General features: G+C 59.6%; 1 protein-coding gene across 10 annotated transcripts in view; it reads right to left on the bottom strand.

Moving 5' to 3' along the window:
* ANO1 (anoctamin 1) overlaps window positions 1–18,770 on the bottom strand; it is a 165,992-nt gene extending 147,222 nt beyond the window's left edge. For 4 of the 10 annotated variants that reach the window (XM_044762090.2, XM_070488352.1, XM_070488348.1 and 1 more), the window contains exon 1: window positions 3,148–3,442. In XM_044762090.2, the coding sequence (XP_044618025.1) occupies window positions 3,148–3,205 (58 nt within the window). In that variant the 5' untranslated portion in view covers window positions 3,206–3,442. Of the gene's footprint in view, window positions 1–3,147; window positions 3,450–18,606 lie in introns of those variants that run through there. The other 6 variants (XM_070488349.1, XM_070488354.1, XM_070488351.1 and 3 more) reach the window with 4 other exon arrangements.
* Between the last annotated feature and the right edge of the window lie 1,019 nt (window positions 18,771–19,789).

The following is a 19,789-nucleotide window of genomic DNA, read 5'->3' as shown; positions in this document are numbered from 1 at the left end:
CCCTGCTCCCTCCCTCCCTCCGCCCGCCCCGACTTCACACTCTGCCCAGAAGCTGCTTCCCCAACCCGGTCCAGGTGTGCATTCCCAGGCCGCCCGTCACAGACGGCTTCCCTGGCCACCCGATTTCAGACCCCCTCCACCCCCAGCACGCAGCAGCCTCTCCTCCGCTCCACCTGTCTTCATGGGACAGACACATCGCCAGGCGGCATGCTAGATATTTAATTCTTCTGCACGGTCAAGAAAGCTTCGTGAGGGTCACGCCTTTGCTCTGTGCCCTGCCGTGTCCTCTGCCCCGAGGACACAGTGCCAGGCACCCAGGAGACAGCTCTCCCGTGCCCTCCCAGTGCTACAACAGCACGGCCAGCCTGCCTGGGCTTCATGTCCCGCCCCTGCCACTTATCAGCTGTCCCACCTTGAGTAATCTCTCCGTGCCTCAGTTTCCTCCTCCATAAACTGGGCAGACAGCAAGGCCACAGAATGAGCCAGGAACGCCAGCGAGGATGCAGTAACCAGACCTCGAATGCCTGGCACACGGGGGCCCGCTCACCAAGTCAGCCATCTTTCCTCTTCCTGCCTCCTCCCCTCCCTTCCTCCCTCCCTCCCTCCCTCCTCTCTCCCTCCATGCTCAGCGTGCCATCAGCGTAGATATGGGACACGTGGGGCATCCCAGCAGGGTTTTGAGGGATGAGCAGGAGTGAGTTGGGCAGACGTGTCTGGGTGGAGGGACACCCCCCTCCTCCCCCTCCCCCTGACTCCACCTGCCGTGGCGGGAGGTGCAGACCACGGGCTTTTGAAGAAATAGCTTATGAATAAATGATGAGGGCGCCACTCAAGAAGGCGGAGTGGGAAGTGGCATCTGGAACAATCGATTGCTCCAGGGAAGTGGGAACCAGCTGGTCCCCAGACAAGTCGCAGGACGTCGTGTCTGACTTCACCTCTGGGTCTCATGGACTGAGGCTCCTAGTGATGATGAGGAGGAGGAGGAGGAGGAAGAGGATAACAGCCACGGTGGCGGTCCTCACACACAGAGCGGAGCCACCATGGGGGAAAGGCTATAGACTCAAGCCATCTTCACAACAACCCTCTGGATTGACAGATAAGGCCCAGAGTGGTTAAGTAAGTTGGCCAAGGTCACACAGCTGCAGACAGCAAAGCTGGGGTTCAGAATCAGGCTCTCCATGGCTACACTACGCTGCGGGGCCTTCCCCTCTCACACAAAGTGGGGGATTCAGCTGCAAGTGCCAATAGCAGCATCTGGGTCTTAATTACACTCAGACAGATAAAGAGTGGCCTGACGCATTAAGGGTTTGTCCCGGCATTTTCTGTGTGCTGGCTGTGGGAACCTAGTGTACCCAGGTACCTGGTGGCAAACCCAGGAATGGAGGCTGGGGCACCCATCCTAGGGTCTTACTCCTGTCACTGCCACTGAAGCCCAGAGCAGGGGAAGGGGGCCAGTGCCCTACCCACCACATCCAGCCCAGAGGCAGGCAAAGGGGCCAGAGGGGCTCTCCTCCCCCCAGAACGCAGGCTGTGGAGTCATCTGTCCATGATTATGGTCAGACCCTCACTGAGGAAGGTTCCCGAGATCCTCAAGTCTGAGACATGGCCCCAGCCCAATTTAAAGACCCCGAAGATGGAACGGCAGCCCCAGCTAGTGCCCTCTGTGCGCAGGAATCAGTTTCCCTGCCACGTCTCTGATGCACTTCTGGCTGACTTGGCCGGGCGTGGGGTACATGGCAGCCCAGACTCACAGGAGCTGGGCCCCGACGTCGTGGGGTCCAGTCTTGGCCCCACCGTGTACTACTGTGACGTCTCAGCTTCTTGTGTGGACGTGGGGATGGTTCTGCCCCCACCTGACAGGCGGCACTGAGGACTCAGCGTGGTAAGTGCTTCCTTCTGTGCCCGGCGCGAGCTGAGAGCTTGGGGAGATGTTTGCAGATGCCGAGTTTGGGGTTCATGTTTCCACCCGGTTATAGGAGTCATTTTTACATTCGAGCTTGAGGAAGCCACTCGGGAAGGCAGGACAGCCTGGCCGGGCCCTCCCGGCTGACTTCCCAAAGGTGCCCCCTCCCTCCTGCCCCAGGTCTGGCCCCCTCCCGGTGCCCGGCGGGGCCCCTCTCTCTTCCTCCTGGGCCCTTAATGGGTGAGTGTACGGTGCCACTTGTAGAAAGAACTCAAATTGCTTTTTAAGAAGCAGGGGGACAGGACAAGTTTCTCCATGGGAATCCAAAAAACAGGTGTGGGGGAGGCGAGAGGGGGGGAGCACACGGGCGAGGACGGCTTCCCATGCTATGGTGAGCAGCTCCCCGCTCGCTCGAGGTGGCATCCTCATGGCAGGGCACAGAGTCCTAACCAGGGTGCTCCAGCCGGCAGAGCTCAGCTGTGTAATTAAACCAATCTGAGTGCGCCCTGTTACCCCTTGTCACTGTCCCGTTCAGAGATCTGTTTAATAACCTCTGAACCGGGAGGCGAAAAATCATCCAGGAAACGTTGCTTGGGTCATTTATTTTAAAATTATTGGTACAAAAATATCCAGAGTCGTGATTTATGTGCAGGGAGGGGCCGAGGAAGTCAGGGACACCCCCTCCCAACTCACGTCCAAGCCTCATTTGTCTCCCTCCCCCCCCCACACCCTCCAAGTTCCTCCGCAGTTTCCATTATGACTCCAAGTCATCGTAGTTACTTTATGTCGCAAATAAATCTCCAGAATAGCACGGAAATATTATGTGTATTAATAGCGCCTGTAAAAACATCCGAAAACCTTCCAGCCGCCCGGGCCGCGGACACGGCATGGCTGGGGATGCTCTCCGGGGATTGCGAATGGCCGGCCCGCTGGCAGATGCCCGCCCGGGGCCCGGCCGCCCCCAGCCCAGCCCAGCCCAGCCCAGCCCAGCCCAGTCCGCGGCCCGTCTGTCCGCCGTCTGTTTGTCTGTGGGTGCCCCCAGACACCTGCCGCCGACAAACTCCCTCTCCCACCCCACACGCCCCCGGGGAGGAGCCGAGGGGAGGGTCCCCGCCAGCGGAGACAGGGGTCCCTGTCTCCTGTTCCTCCTGCGCCCCTCATTCCGGGGAAGCCACTATCCGTGGGCGTCCCCGACGCCACTGCCGCCGCCCTCGGGGTCCCCCGCGCCGCCCCTGGATACTCACGCGCTGCGGGGTCTTCCTTAAAGGACCGCCCCTCGAGGCCGATGTCGCCTTCCAGCATGGCACGGTTCGCTGCCCGGCTCCGGGGCGCCCCGGACGCACGGGGTTCAGGAGAGGGGGCGACGCACGGGGTCCAGGAGAGGGGGCGATGCACAGGGTCCTGGAGAGGTCTGCGGCGGCTCCGAGGGTCGGGGTCTGAGGCCAGCTCCGGAGGCGACAGTCCCCCCTCCTCCTTCCCAGACGCAGGACGCGAAGCCGCGCGCGCGCCGGAGCCAAACTTGGCCGCCCTCGCGCACAGCCAGCGCCGCTCCTCCCCCTCGGCTTTTTGGGCTGGGGGTCCCCGACCGCCTCCCCGCCCCCTGGGGGCTACCTGCGGACGCCGCCCTCGCCCCGCCCCACGCGCTGCGCGACTCCCCCGCGGCCACCCGGACGCGGAGCCAGGGCGCGGGACTCTGGAGACAAGCCGCCGCCACGCTCGGCCCGCGGGTCCCGGCCCGCCCCCGGCCTCCCGCTCCGCGGGGCGCGTCCCCACCGGCTCCCCGACCGTCTTATCAGTCGAGGCGGCCGGTGGGGCCCCGAGCGGCCGTGGGGCGCGCCCCTCGCCAGGGCCCCGGCGAGGGGGTGTCGACTCCGGGGGGGGGGGGTGGGAAGGGGGGAGGGAGGGAGCGACCCCGCCCTGAGAGAGGGACACAGCATGGGGCGATTCCTGGGTGACCCAGTTCCAGCAGAGAGTAGTGAGTACCCTGCCTCCTTCCCCGGGCGGCGGGACCCTGACCCATCGCTCCATCAATGAGTCAGAAGAGGAGGCGAGAAACCCGGGGACGAGGAGATCTGGAGGTTACAGGCCAAGCGCCGGCCTGAACTTGAACCCCAGCCTGCACAGAGCTTAGGAATCTAGATAAAGTGAGAACTGTCCCCAAATAGGAGGGAGATCCTGTTATTTGAGGACTCGGGTTCAGCAAGACTGAGATGACTTGACCGGGGATGGGGGTGGGGGTGGGGGGGCTTTGGAGACACATCCTGCAACCCCATCAGGGCTGGGAGCTCGGGAGGTGCCCCCCTCTCCAGCCCTGTTGGCGTTTAGAAGGCAGGGTCTGGACCAGTCAGCATCTTCCCAGGCAGCAGAGATGTGGGCACCGGGGAAGAGCTGGAAGGCGCCTCCTCTGTCTTTGCAGACCTCACACCCCTGACACCTCCGGATAAATACAATAAATTCTGTGGCAGGGCTCCCTTAAACAAAACGTTAAACTGCTCCCTGACCCAGCCCCCGCGGTGCCGGGACAGCGCCCGCCCACCTCACTTTTGAAAGGTCGTGTCACATTTTCTGCACCCCAAGGAGGAACGAGGCTGGTGCGGGGGGCTCGCCCGTGCCAGGGACCCCTGGATCGCCTGCCTAGTTAATGCTCCACCCGCCACCAGCTTTGGCTGGCCCTGGGTGGAAACAAACCCAGTCCGTCCCCGCATGGGGAGGGACCACATCCATGTGGAGGGAATCTGTGCATCGTCGAGGATGCTGGTCCTGCCTGATCCCCAGGCCTGCTGGGCTTGGGACCCACGTGCACCGCTCTGGGCCTAAACCTCTCTAGTAGCAGCAAAGCCACAAAGCAATGTCTCGGGCCCGGAACGTTTTTCCCTGCCCCCCATTCCAAGTGCTATACCCAGAGAGGAGTCCCGCTTCCCTCCTCCCAGCTGGCCAGGGAGAAAGGGGACCTGCCACTGTTCTCAGTATTTGTCTCGTTTCAATCCGGACTGAGAATGTCGGAGAAACGGCACCCGGCCGGATTTCTTATTCTCAGTGGACGAAGGCTCCCCCGTGCAGGGTCTGCCCAGAAGCCCCTGGGGCAGGGGGATGCTGTGTACCCCGGACGCCTGCCCCGGGAGGGCGGCGGAAGCTGGGCGGAAGTCAAGCTGTGTCTCCGGCCCTTGCTGGGGCCACATGCGTCTCCTAGCTTTTCCCTCTGACCCACACCATGGCTGTGCAGGAGTGGAGATAAAAACTCATTTTTCTTGGAAGGGTCTGATAGCCAGCGTGATACATGGCAATAACTCTGTTGTGTAAATACACAGAGAAAATTTTAGAATTCTAACCCCTGGAATGATGAACTATAAACCAAAAAGGCTCAGGGGGAAGAAAAATGTAAATACGGGACCAGGGCTATTTTTAACCCTCATTGTTTACCTTTTTGGGGCAGGGATGGGCTATTGTATCTTTAGCCAGTTTTAAAATGCACATTATTTAATGCATTATTATTAGCAGGAATATGTTAAAAAGCCATTAATAGATGTTGATTCATTCCGATTAAAGCCATTTTTCTTCTTTTCATTTTCTTGGCTCCAATTAGGTTATGTTCTGATGAAACCCTTCAACTGTGTCCAACATATGCGAGAAAAAAAAAAAGCCTGTCGTAGATCCAGACTGTTAAAAAAGATATTCAACCCTGTCCGGTTTAAAAAGATCTTTTAGTAAGTACCTGAACCAGCTCATTTTTACAAAGGTTTGGTTTCGGCTGCTATTTTGGTAAACGTTGCTGCGTGAGGAGGATTCAGGCTGGGGGGAGATGGAGCCCCCAACCTGTCTTTCGGGGACCCCCGTGCGGCCGTCAGGGACACCCTGTGCATGTCAGGGAGACGTTTTTGTCAAGGGCAGAGGGGCCAGGGGACGGGTGCGAGGAGGTGACACGGCTGTCATCACAGCCCCAGTCATCATTACAGGACACAGCAATCATGCCGCACAATGCTTGTAATTATGGAAAATGGTTTCCCTTTTTGGCAAGGCGGAGCGGAGGGGGAGAAGGCAGCTCCCAGCGAGGCTGGGGCCAGCGCTAAGGCCCTGGGGTTGGCCTGGGTATAAAATTGGCCTTGTAGGGTGAAGGCCCGGGTGGGCCGGCTGGGACAGGCTCAGCCCGCCTGGAGGCCCGGGCCTTATCAGACGCCAGGGGCCTTTAGAGACTCTGAACTTGCACGTGACTCCAGGCCACCAGCAGCAGCGCTGGTCTCTCCATTGCTCCCAGATGCTGCTCAGGAGCCAGTGAGAGGCCAGAGCTGACCCAACAAGCAGAGGGTCACCGTGTCTAAAGTCACCCCCCTCTGCTGACCTCTCAGTACAGCGCCTGCAGGCCCCTCAGATAAACCAGGAGATGCCCAAATTTTCACCACCCCCTGCCCCCAATGTCGCTCCTCCTCGGAACACGCCCAGGGTCACAGGTCATTCCAATACTGACTTCTCGTCGTGTCACAAAGTCTGCTGTCAGTTCTCCCTGGGTCTGTGCGCGCCCGCTGTGGGTAGGGCCCCGACTCGGGCTTGCAGGGGTGGGGGTGCAAGATGAGGCCCCAGCGCCCAGAGCCGGCACACTGTTGGAGGAGATAAGCGACGTGGCAGCGAAGTTAGGCCCCGGCCTCCGTGAAGCAGAAAGGGGGCTGGGACCCCGTGGGGGACCAGCTGGTTCTTGGCACCGCGGTCTGTGCATCTATAAACGGGGCCTCGGCAGTCGCTGCCTCTCGGGGTTTCGTGAAGCTGGAAAGGGAAACCACTTCCGGCCCGGAAGCTGGGCACCCCGAGCGCCGGGTTAGAGGCTGGTCCTGTGTGTGTCCCCATCAGGCGGGCAGGGCCTTGTGGGGGGACGCTGAAATGCAGGGCAGGCTCCTTCAGCTGGCAGCGGCCCCTGACCTGGGGGCCATCGGAGGGCGGGCGGGCTTCTCCCGGTTGAGGGGGGCTTTGGGGCGGAGGCCGGGGGAAGGCACAAAGATGGGGGAGCGGGCGGGAGCAGGCTGGCATGGCAGGTGTCGGGGGTCCCCCGAATGATGAGTCTGAAGTGGGGGCCACGTCAGACCGTGGGCCCCGGGTGGCTGCCCTGAGCAGCACTGAGTGGGTCTTCTTATAAAATTTTTAAAAAAATTGTATGGAGGTGAAATTGACAGAACATAAAACTAACCATTTTAAAGTGAACAGTTCAGTGGCGTCTAGTCCATTCACGATGTTGGCCACTGTCTTGTTCTAGAACATTCCTATTACTCCTATTACCCCACCCCCCCCATAGCAGTCGCTCCCCCCTGGGAGCCACCAGTCTGCTGTCTCTGTGGATTTATCTGTTCTGGAAGTTTCTTACCAATGGAACCCTACCGTTGTGGTCTTCCAGTCTTTTTCTTTTTTAAACATTTTCTTCATGATCATCATTTTCTTTTTTCCTAGTTCATCACGTTTTCAAGCTTCCTCCATGTGAATCCTGGATCAGCGTGGATTCATTTCTTTTCGTGGCTGAGTAATATTCCACCCTACGGCCTGTACCCCTCTGGTTCATCCATCCATCCATTGATGGCCATTTGGGCTGTTGCCGAGGCCTCTTCTGAAAGGACTCCAGGGGCGAGGGGTCCCCAGGTGGCCCCAGGGCCCCCCGGCAGGGCTGGGCAGAGAGCTCAGCGGCTGTGCGGTGCGGACGGGAGGAAGAGAGCTGGAGAGGAACCTCCCGCGGCCCAGCCTTCCTGGCAGCTGGAGACACGAGGCAGCTGCTCGCTGCTGACACCACGGGCTCCCGACAGTGACCCGCAGTTGCCGAGCCAGCCTGGGCCCGGCTGGATGCAGAGGACCTGCTTCATCCTCACGGGTGTAACCTGCCGAGGGGCCTGTGGCCGGCCGGCCGGCTGCCCACGCTTCCCCGAGAGTCTGTTTATTTAACAAGCACTTAGACGGCACTTACTGTGTGCCAGGCCCAGTGCCAAGCACTTGATAAATATCAGCTCTGGGCAGTCGGCTCCGTTCTCATTCCCACTTTACAGATGAGGAAACCGAGGCTCAGAGAGGGGAAGGCACTTGCTCGAGGTCACACAGTGCTAAGTGTTCAGCTAGGACCCAAACCCGGGCAGCCTGGCGCCAGAGTCTGTGGCCGAGCTGATGTGCGCCAGGGAGAAATCTGGGTTTCCCGACGTCAGTCATCCATGAGCCTGAGCCAAGATCCAACTAGGCTGTGAATCACTGTATATTTTTCTTTAATCCAGCTCCCTTTTGGGGGGGTTATATCTATTTTTTAATTGTGCTGGAATACATATAAAATTTACCCTTTTAACCATTTTTGGGTGTACCATTCTGTGGCCCTAAGTGCATTTGCATTGCTCTGCAGCCACCATTGGTCCGCAGAGCTCACCATCTTCCCAAACTGAAGCTCTGTCCCTATGAAACTCTCACTCCACCCCCCCACCCCAGCATCCTACTTTCTGTCCCTGGGATTTGACTCCTCCAGGGACCCCTGCAAGTGGGATCGTCCAGTCTCTGTCCGTTGTGATGGCTTATTTCACTCAGCTCCATGTCTTGCAGTCTATCCATGTCGTAGCTTTTCAGCATTTCCTTCCTTTCAAAGGTTCGCAGAACTTTATTTCTAAAGGACCCAGTATCCCTATCGGAAATGGGAAATTAGAATCACTGGTGCTTGGGGAAATACCAAAATAACCCCAATCGCCTCTGTGCCTCGCGCAGGTTTTCTGAGCCTCATGCAGGGACCCCCGTCACATTTGCTGTCTCCCGTCTTAGATGCAGAAGGATGGCCTCCCTCAGGCTCGGAGATCTTGGGGCCACATGATGGAGCTGGAATTAAATATTCACTCTATTATTTTTATCTATGTTTCTTAATCACTCACGGTCTGAGTTATTATTCCTGGTTACAGCTGAGGAAACTGATACCCAGAGAAGGGGAATGGCTTGCCCAAGGCCACACAGCTGGGAAAGCGGGATCCGATTGATTCTAGAACTTTCTAGTTAACTCCAGAACTCTTCCCGCCACACTGTAGCGACCTTCTGTTTGTTTCTCTAGGATCTGGAATTTGTGTGAATAGACTCAACATACCAGTTGCAACACATTATTACCGGAGCAATAAGAAGGTTATGGAAACAATAGAAAAAAAAAAAACACCCATATTTACTCCCTTTAATTTGCTACATCCAAAATCCGGGCTCGGGGCTCCTTGGCCTCTCCTCAACCTTCCGCCTGTTTGTTTGTTTGCAGGATGAAGTGGGCGAAGGGCCCAGGGGAAGACACTCAGCTTGCAATCTTCCAGGTCTGACTAACGTCTTGTGGCCTGTGGACCGGTCCCGCGGAGGCTGCCCCGTATTGCTTGAGTTTTTGGAATTAAACGGACGCTAATTAACGGTGCAAATATTTACGGTCAATGCTCCATCAAAGAAAACGCGGCCTGTTTTTTTATTTTCAGAGTAAATAACACAGATGCCAAGGCTCTTGGCTACAAACCAGAGGCGAGATGACGGACTCCAGGTCTGTCTTGAAGTCATTCGAGGATGGTAGATTTCTCTATAAGGTCCCTTCTTATAATTCAACTCGCCTGGTGGCTTTTCTCCGCCGCAAAAGGCCGGGGGACCCTTCAGCCGGTCCTCAGAGAGTGATCAGGCTTTCATTCAGAGTCGATGGCTAAACGCGTCCCCAGAGAAGGATCGCTTCACACGGAGTTTGGTTTAAAACTGAAGCCATCAAGAAGACCATCTGCAGTCACTGGGGTATCTGCTTCTTAATCTGCGTCTTAAGGCTCCGGCCCTTTTAGGGGCTTTGCCAACAAAGACTCGAGACGTCGCCATCTGATCCGAGGCGCTCACCTGGTGAAACAGCCCATCAGACGGCCTGGAACGCCAGCCCCCCCTGAGACCCAAGGACACGCCTTGGTGTCACTCGGGGTCTTTGACTCAAAGGGAGCAGTTTTTGTCCCAAATGCCTCACCTTCTTCTCCAGTGTGGGTGGGGTGGTGACGGTTCCGGGGAAAGAAAAGACCAGGTGGAGCTGCCTCTTGGGGACAGCCGGCCGCCTCCTCTCCGGAGGGCCCCTGGAGGGCTCCTTCCCCATTTTCAGCCACCATATGCAAATGACAGCCGCTCTGAGAGAGGATTGTTCAGAAACCCTCCTCTCCCCGGGCGAGATAACACTTTCCCAGACATTTGCTGGGAATCTGAGAACGAAAAGCCAAACCCGACCCCGGATGGGCTCCCCAGGGCTCAGAGCCGGATGGCGCTGCGCCCACGGGGCTTGAGCGATGGCGCATGAGGCCCTGGTCATCTGGGGACGGCCCTGACTAGGAGGCGGCTTCCTTTGTCCTGCAAAAGCAGAGGGCGAGTCCAGGTCCCCAGGCCACCCTCAGGCGCCCCCTTAACATACATTTGATGTAAAACCTCACACTCGGAGAATCCACCAGCCCCCGCCTCAGGCCTCGGGGCAGCTGATGGGCTTTCCGTGGTGGGCCGGCCTGCTGGTTGGGGTCCGCGGTGCAGCTGGACGGGCCGTGGGGACCCCTGCCACCCACCCCGCTCGCGCTGGGATCCCATAGCACACGTCTGCCTCGATGGGTCTACGCCTCGCCGGGCACTCGGCCGTGCTCTGCACGGGGAGCAGGGCCTTCGGGGAGGACGGTCCACCCGTGGCCGTGTCTCGGCATTTGGAACAATGTCCCACTGTTGGCCACACGTTTACCGTTTCTGTGGACTTTGATCGTTGTGGCTGGAGTCGTTTTGGGATCGAATGACCTCTTCACGCCTCTGCCACGCACAGAGGGAAGGACTCTCGAATTATCGCCTGTGCCCCTCGGGGAAGGGGGTTGACAAGTCGGGTAATGCCCACAGCTGTGCACCAGCCCCTCTTTTAACTTCAGTCTATGGGATTTAGGACCAGTTTGGGCAAGCCGGGTGGCTGCCTCCCCTCTCTGGACCATGAGTCCTCTCGCTCTCAGAGAAGCAGGAGAGGGAGGGGCGGGAATGGGACCCCCAGGCGCACGGCTGGGCTGTCCTGTTCGCTGTGGCGTCCTTTGCAGCTTTCTCAAACTCAGCCTCCTTCCCCTCATCCGCATCCAGCAGCCTGGAGCACCCGTCTCTGAGAATGAAGTGACGCACGCAGGGAGCACCTGGCCCAGCACCTTGATGTCCTTGGTGGGAAATCCTTGTCCAAGGTACCGGTCACAGCCTGGCAGCCCACAGCCGCTGCCTCTGGAGGGGGTTTGTGACAGTCAGCTCAGGCCACCACAACCGACACCACAGACGGGGCGGCTGAAACCACAGACTCTGACTGTCCTGGAGGCTGGATGGCCGAGGTCCAGGTGTGGGCAGGGCTGGTTCCCCCTGAGGCCTCTCTCCTTGCTGTGTAGACGCCGTCTCCTCCCTGTGTCCTTACAGGGTCGTCCCTCTGTGCACATCTGTGTCCTCATCTCTTCTTATAAGGATCCCAGTCACACTGGATTAGGACCCATCCTCGTGACCTCATTTCACCTTGATCACCTCTTTAAAGGCCCCATCCCCAGATGCAGTCACACTCTGGGGTGCTGAGAGTTAGGGCTCCAACACAGGAATTTGGGGATGCAATTCAGCCTGTAACAGGTTTAATGAAAGGACAGTTTGCAGAGGCATGGGACAGCTGAGACATCAACGAGGAGTGATGGGGCACCCGGATGCAAGCAGCCGTGGAGGGCAGGGAGACGGTGGGGCCAGGACCCCAGAGGGCTGGGCTGGAGGGGAGGGCTGCCAGGTGGGCACTGGGGCCTTCAGGACAGGGACCCCTGCCTGGCAGGAGTGGCCTGAGGAATGGACGCCCAGTGTCTCCCTCTTCCTGTCCTCTGGTCCCGAGGGCCCAGCGGGTCCAGAATCCCGAGGGTGATGGGCACAAGTGGACACGGTCCATATAGAGCTGACCATACGGTCCATATAGAGCTGACCAGCCTGTCCTGCCCGGGCACAGAGCAGTGCAGGGCAGCGACGGGGCTGGGCAGACAGAGGCTGCGGCCGGCACAGCGTGTGGGGGCTGTGACCCTTGACGGGGACAGCTCAATAAACCAAACAACTGGGACAAACGAAAACAAACATGCCCGGCGGCTGCCCTGCTCCTGCCAGCCGGGAGGGTTTCAAAGGAGCCATCTATATCATAAATCAACCCACCTGGCGGAGGGCCCCCAGCTTCTCGGTGGCTCACAGGATGGACATTGGCTCCGGGACCAGGGAGACTGTTTGGGGCAGCTTGTCCAGGGAAGCGTGGGGCCCAGAGTGGGCGCCCACAGCTGCCACGTGGAGGATGGACCCCATAAAGATGCTTTTGCACATTTCCAAGGACCAATAGAGGGGCTGTCGCTTTGGGGCCGCAGTCACCCACGGGTCTCTGCACTAAAGGAGCACAGATTGCTCCTAAAGGGGCATTGCGGGCCTGCCCTCAGGGCCCGCTCAGCTCCCCCCGTTCAGGGGCCTCCTTTCCATAGAAAGGCACCAGCCCCCTGACCCCCAGCTTCTCGGACAGTTAGAGCCTGTGGTTCTCAGTGGACCCCATGCGAGGCCATCCTGTGGGATTCCTCAGGGAAGATGGGGTGGGCTTTAGTCATTTTGGATAGGGGGCTGCCCAGGACCTAACTCCCCTTCCTATTGGAGGATGCCCCAGCGCATGGGAAGTCCTCCAGCTCCGTCTCCCTGGCAACCGGACCACCGACCTGTGACCCAGGCTTGGCCAATCAGACGCGCCATGAGCGGCTCAGCCTCTAGACGGGCAAGGTTGGGATTCTCTGGGGACCCCGTGGCACTGTCTGGTGGCTGTGGCAGCCGTGTGCGGTGGCAGGGGCGTCCTGGACCCCAGGCGGAGGGGGACCCTTGTCCCTCCCACTCACGCCTCCCCCAGGCGCCTTCGTTCCTGCCTCTCCGGGGGGCCTGCCACCGTGGTCCCTTCTGGATGGAGACTCCGACTTGCTCTCTGTTGCTTGCAGCCAGGAATCCTGACCCATGGAAAGTGGCAAAACCTGCACCCTGGTCTCGGGCATCGTCCTCCTGAGTGACGGGTGTGGTCGTATTTTGTGGGCACTGTGGATGGTATGGCGGCTCATTTCGCTCTTAGAATCGGCTGCTGGGGGGCTTGGAGGTGACCTGAGAAGGTACCCCCAGCAGGCATTTAGGGCTCCGTGCCCCTCAAAGGTGGCTCCACATTCCTCGATCCAGGCCGGGAACATGGTAGGCCCACCCGCTAAGAGACTCCTGGCTCACCGCCGCCTGCCCTTTGCCAGCTCAGGGATCTTGACCAAGTGCCTTTTCCTCTCTGTGCCTCAGTTTTCTGATCTGTAAAATGGGGATCCATTCGGGTGCCTACCCCCACCGCGGTCATGGACAGCGCGTGAGCAAGAATAGCTGAGACACCCCGTGTCCTGCCCACAGCAACTCACAGCGAGGGCCGCCTGTCACTTCAGACCCTCTTCCTTCCAGAACCTTATTTTCCCCGTGCCTCATTTTCCATGCCAACTGCCCAATTATTTTATTTCTTGAGGAATTGTAAAGATCTTGGTAAACTCCCCGAAAACCCTTCCCGAACAAGACGGAACCTAACAGCATGTACTCCAGTAGACGCACGCTCGGACGTCTTGTCCCGCTTGAGGAGAAGGACCCCCCTGTAGTCGCTAGATGGGGGAACCGAAAGTATTTCTTGTCTTTAATAGAGTCTGCAAGGACCCCCAGGAAATATTCAGACCAGGGGATGACTCCAGGCCGTGAAGATTCGCGGGGCGCCTCCTACGGCCCTGGCACAAGTCTCGGTGCCGAGGATACAGGCTTTGAAAAAGTCTTTGCCATTACGGAAATTGTATTCTCACGCGGCAGAAAGAAAAAGTAAATAACATCGTGTTGAAAAGCGAGGGGGTTTTGAAGAAAAGCGAAGCGGGGTGAGGGGGTAGAGAATGACGAGGTGACATGGACAGGGGTCAGGGAAGGGCTGGAGGCCTGGAGGCCTGAGGGATGGAGCAGAGGAAACTTCCAGGCCCAGAGGACAGCCGTGCAAAGGCCCTGAGGTCAGCTGCCTGTTCATTTCAGCACATGCTTCTCCGTCTCAGGAACGCTGAGAAGATCGGGGACATGGACTCATCCTGGATGGACGAACCACGTCGTCGGGCACCATCCTGGGTAAATGTCACTACAGCGACACAGAAATATCCCATTATAGGACGGTGGACGGCGACAAAAAATCCGATTGCTCATGCATTGTTTCCCAGCTCCAGGAAGGTGACGCATGCGATCACTTTACAGTTTCCAAGGAAGGGAACACAGACATGTGTGTCAAACCTCCCCAGGAAATGAGGCAGTTCAGTGTCTGCGGGACAGCTGTCTCGTAGTTGAGGTCATGCCAGCTGCCTGTGCGCGTCCGAAAGAACATCACGTTTGGCCGGGACTGGGAACCACGTCTCCAAGCGACCGCATCCCTACTTGAGACACAAAGTCGAGGCCCGCACAGCGACGCTGGGCGTTCCCAAACGCGGCCGACGGGTCGGATGCTCCCGAGGTTTCTCTGCACTCGCCTTTGCCTTCCTTTTCAACGGAGTCGTTCATCCGAAGCAGGGCCGGTATGGACCAACCGTCCCGTTTTACAGATGAGAGACCCAAGCTCAGGGGGACCAGGGGAGACCCAGGGCCCTGGCCAGCTGACGGCCCACGTGCACCAGCACGAGCGGTTTGTCCCGAACCTGCGCCACAGACCGCCAGTTGCTCCCCGATATTTATTCTTTGCCTTTTTCTTAGCAAAGCCACTCCTACTTTTTAGCTGGCATGTGACTATCCAGAACAAAGACTGTGTGTCCTGGCCTCCCTTGCAGCTCGGTGTGGCCATGGGACTAAGTTTAGGTCAGTGGGAACGAGTGAAAGTGTATGGATAACTTCCAGGGAGGGAGAATGCCCTTTTTGCCTTTTCTCTTTCCTGGGCTGGAATGCAGATTTGATGGCCTGAGCTCAAGCAGCCATCTTGGGCCTTGGCTGAGTGTGGCAGAGGAGACTGGCAGAAGGACCCTGGGTCTCTGGTGACTTCATGAAGCCCCTACCAGCCCTGGGATCCCGAAGTGCCCACCTCTGGACTTCCCTCACACCAGAGAAAACCACTTCCAGCTTTTCAAAGGCTTTTTTCCCCTTGCTGCTCAACCGCCAGAGGCCTTCCCTGGGTCTCCTCTGCCTGCAAAGCGGCTGTTTGTGCAACTCCCTCCTCATGCCAGAGATGAGGAAACAGCCCTAGAGAAGGGTCGTGAACTGCCCGAGGTCCCAGAATTCCTCTTATGTAAACGTCTTACTTAAGACCTGCGGGAGATAATTGCTAAAGCAAACAGCTCCGCCTCCAGAGAGCCCGCCAAGACCATGGCTCCGAGGGCCTTTCCTGACAGGACGGTCACAGGAGGACTAACCCATGCGGCTGGTGACACTTCCAAGGCCTTCGCCCTGGCTGCTGTCAGCCGGCTCGGCCCGCCCTCCCTGAGGACACACCGCTGGGCCGGGTGGGCGATCCCGGGGCGTGGGATGTGTGGCCTGGTGCACCGGGCTCCCCTCGGGGCAGGAAGGTCCTCCCTCCCGGCCTCTTCCTATTTGTCTGTTTCCTCCGGTCAGAGTTTTCCTGGACACCCTGAGAATACAGCGCCCACAATGGCCTCTGACCTTCGGAGAGTCCGTCCCCTCTTTCGGGGCCCCCTCCTCTGATCGATGGAGAGTGACATAAATCATCCGGCCACGTTCCCGCCCCTCGGGAGACCTTCCCCCAAGACCCCACGATGCCTCTCCTCACGGGTGAAAAGGAGACCCAGTTTCCCAGCGGAGTCAGGTACTTGGGGCCTCGTCTGAAGAGGAGATGGAGGCCGTGGCCAGAGGGAGGCCCGTCCCGGCTCTGCTGTCAGACCACGAGCCTCGCCCGGGAAGATGCTGTCGTGTGCATCCCGTCCCACTGGGAGGCCTCTGCGGTGGGAGCAGACCCATTTGACAGAGGGGGAGCTGAGAGCCGAGAGGTTGGTTTGCCCCAGGTCACACCAGCGGGGCAGCCCCGGCACCAGGATCGAGCCCTGCCTCAGATCAGGCCCTGTGGTCTCCTTGCTGCCCTTCCCCGCCCCCACCCTGAGAGGAAGTGACCACGCACGGCCCTGAAAGGGAAACTTTGATGACAGCTGGAGAAGGAGAGCGGCTTCTCGCTGCCAGCCATGCACCCCCAGCCCTCGGCAGGGACCCTCCCTGTGGCCCCACACATCTTGCTGGCCAACATCCCGCAGTGGAGCCTGTTTCCATGCAGCCAGCAGTCAGCAGTGCTGACCATGTTTATACTAGGGTGTGACTGACTGATACATGTCTAACTGCTCCCCTTTGGAGGTGCCGGTGTTATAATCAAAGGCTCTGAGACCCTACAGCTTAGTGACAAAAGAATGAACACTGGAGGATGCAGCTTCCAACAGCGTGACAAGGGGTCTGCCCAGGGGACCCCTCAAGGTACAGCCCTGTGCTGCCAGCAACGGGTTACTTAAGGCCGGGTGGGGCTGCGCAGTTAGCATAGGAGTGTCACTCAGAAATCCCACCCAAGAAGTGCTCCTGGGAGAGACGGAGGCTGACGCCTGACTCCCAGGCCCCTGGAGATGCGCATGTTCGTGCCCTGTAGACGTGGGTGGTGCAGACCCTGCGTGCGGCCCCTCCCTTCCTGCCTCCAGCTTCACCTCTCGATTATCGATGGCTGATGCTTTCGCTCTGAGATTCGGCGTTCCCCAGAATTCCTAGCCCGGAGTCCCCTCCTCTGTGTGCGTCAGGCCGCCCCTCCCACCCGGGGAGACTCTGCCTCCTCGAGGACAGCGATGCCACCGCGGCTGCCCGCCTGGCCGTCCGAGGCCACGAGGAGGAAGCGGGTCCTCGGCCGGTCCAGGTCTCGGTGCCGGGCTCTCAGAAACGCGGCGACGTTTCCGCCGCCTGAGGGCTCCTTGGGAAACATCCGATTGCTCAATCTCATTCCTCCTCCCTCTGTCTTGACTCTCAGACACTTTGAGAACGAACCAAAAATAAAGATTCGTCCTTGTCCAGCTCACGCGCTCGTTTCGGCAAGCCCTTGCTCTGTGCCCCTCTGCCCCGAGCTCGGCTCCCAGAGGAGGCCGGAGGGCCCGGGAGATGCAGGGTCAGCCCCCGGGGGGAGGCTCCGGCTTTGGCCAAGGACATCTCTGGGAAGGCAGCTGCCCTGTGAACTCTGACCTCTGACCTCTGAGGGGAAAGCATGGGGGGGGGTTGCGAGGAACCGCCTCCCGCCCCTTCTGTGGTCCAGGAGAGGACACCCCGGCTCCCGTCCTGGAGACCCCTGGGGAGGGGTGCAGGGGGTATGAGCAGCCCCCTCCTTTGTCCCTCCGTGCATTCGCTCACGGATGGAGCGACGTCATTCATTCATTCATTCGGGGATCAGAGGACGGAGGGGGAGCTGCGGGCAGATCCAAGTCGGGGCCTCGGTGGCCAGATTCCCACGAGCCGAGAGGAGGGCCCTGTCTCCAGAAATGCCCTCCATCCTGCCCCAAGACGTCCTCAGAGCCCCTCCCACACCCCACCGAGCAGAGGCTCCTCTCTAAGGCTCGCGGGGCAGGATGCTGGTGGCCGGGAGGGTGGAGCCGGTGTCTCGCCCTCTCTGAGTTTCACGGTCCTTGTCCACCTGGTGGGGAGGGACATGACGGATGTGCCTCGCCAGGCAGACCGGGACCACTCAGTGCATGCTGCTCAGAACAGAATCTGCTCCTCACCCCGGAGGCCCAGAGACGAAGCCCGCTGCCCAGGCCCCACAGAGCGGGGCAGGGCCGTCTGCAGACCCTCAGCCCCTTTGCAACGTCCCTCCCCTGCAAGGGGGTGGATGGGGCTTTGTGGTTCCCAGAGGGGGCTCTGTGGAGAGGCAGCTAGGGTCACTCACAACCCTGACACCACCCACTGTGTGACTCTCCGGCCGGTGGCTCCATCTCTCTGGGCCTCAGCTTTACCCTTGTGTAAAATGGGATCATAGCCGCACTTAGCAGGTGCCAGGCCCTGTGCCGAGCGAGAGCCCTTGACGCGTTCTAACTCAAGTGTTTTCCATCCCGGAGTCCTTCGGGGCATCCCTTTATAAGTCCCGTTACACCCATGAGCGAACCAAGGCACAGAGAGGTGAGGCAACTTGCTCTAGGCGGCCCAGCTGGTCAACCAGAGAGCCGAGGTCTGGCCCCAAAGCCTTGGTTCCAGGGCAAACCTTGAGGAGCCCCGTGAGGCTCACAGGCGTCCCGGCCCGAAGGCTCAGCTGGACGTCTGCTCCACAGTCAGCGCTCAGTACGAGCCATGGGGTGGTTCTCAACAGTGAGGGGCAACTGTGCCCTCAAGGGACATCGGCAATGTCTGGAGACCTTATGGGGTTGTCCCCCTTGGGTAGAGACCTCTACCCAAGGGGGACAACCTTGTGCCTCGCCAGGCAGGGACACAAGGTAGGGACAAGGCTAAACACCCTGCAGCGTGCAGGACAAGAGTGACCTGGCCGGAGTGTCCACAGAACCTGGGGACGCAATCATCGTCCTGAGGGAGGGTATCACCCCCTGGGAGGCCCCCTGCACTGACATACGCGCTATCAGGCTGGTGGGCCCCGCCTAGAAGCCGCGCTCCCGGGTCCCCCACGTCCTCCCGAGGCCCAGAGGGCAGGCTGGCACCTGCCCCCCACCCCTGGCACGCCGCCCGCTCCTTACTGGCCAGCAGAGGGTCCAGCGGCATCCCCTCCATCGCAGCGCCTCCCGAGCACCGGCCGCCGGTGGGCGCCAGCTCCCCTCAGAGGGTCAGCACGCGGGGCTGCAGATCCCCCTGCGCCGGAATCCGGGGCGAGGTGGCCCAGGCCGCTCCGAGGGCGAGCGGAGTTTGCAAAGTGAGTCAGCGGGACAAGAGAGTCCACAGGCAGGTGTCACGCCCGTGTTAATCATTAACGTGCAGGTCAGCTCCTCCCCCAGGAGGCCAGCCGACTCTCGCCTGCATGGCACCCGCCAGCCTGCACCGTGGTCCCGAGCGACCACCGCGTCAGGGCCCGGCTTGGTCTGATTCTCTGCTGAGGGCGAGGGTCAGCGCCCGGGGACGCTCTCTCCCTTCATCCACGTGGCTTCAGCTCTGAAAGGTCAGATTATCGAGGGGGAGAGGTCCCATTTCCAGCCCACTACCCCCCCCCCCCCCAGTGATAGTCTCTTCCGATCACTCTGCCTCCTTCCCCAGGTGCCTCCTCTGTTCCCCACACTGTTCCAGGCACTCGAGGTTCACCATCTCCTTGAATATTCTCGCCAACCCTTCAGACGAAGGGTCCTGCGTCTCCATTTCCTGGGTGAGGCGGGCGAGGTCCAGGCAGGTGACCGTCCGTCCAGCGACAGGTCTGGTTAAGAGCAAGGGAGAAAAGGAGCAGATCGTTTCTTCTCTTGGGTCTCAGTTTCCTCATCTGGGAAACGAGCCGACGGTCGCACCTGCTCTGAGAGGGGGTCTAGAGAGGGTTCAGTGAGGTGAGGCGGGAAAAACGCAGAGCACGGCTCCCGAGCACACAGTAGGCGCTCAGGGAACGTTGGCTGCCTCTCGTGTCCCTGGGCCGCGTCTCAAGGTCCAGGATCCTTGCCTGCTCTGTCCGCTGCTGTGTCAGCGGATAAATGCTTATGTCGATGACTTGGCCAAAGCCACAGGGCGGGACCCTCAACGGGTGGGTCCGACTCCCAGCGATGTGCCCTTTGAAAAAGCTGCCTTCGGTCCCCGAGATATTATTCATTGTCTGGGAAGTGGGTTACACCTGCCCCAGGTGGGCGGCGTGGAAGGCAGCGGTCCCCAGGTTTGGCCCCCGGGCTCCACCCGCACGGCCCCCAGACCAGCTGAGCTGCGGGACACTCGGCCGTCGGTGCCGCCTCC

The sequence above is a fragment of the Equus asinus genome, chromosome 17 (genome assembly GCF_041296235.1).
Source record: "Equus asinus isolate D_3611 breed Donkey chromosome 17, EquAss-T2T_v2, whole genome shotgun sequence".
Taxonomy (NCBI): Eukaryota; Metazoa; Chordata; class Mammalia; order Perissodactyla; family Equidae; genus Equus; species Equus asinus.
The sequence above is the reverse complement of the archived record's forward strand: the minus strand, read 5'-3'. Positions and strand labels throughout refer to the sequence as shown.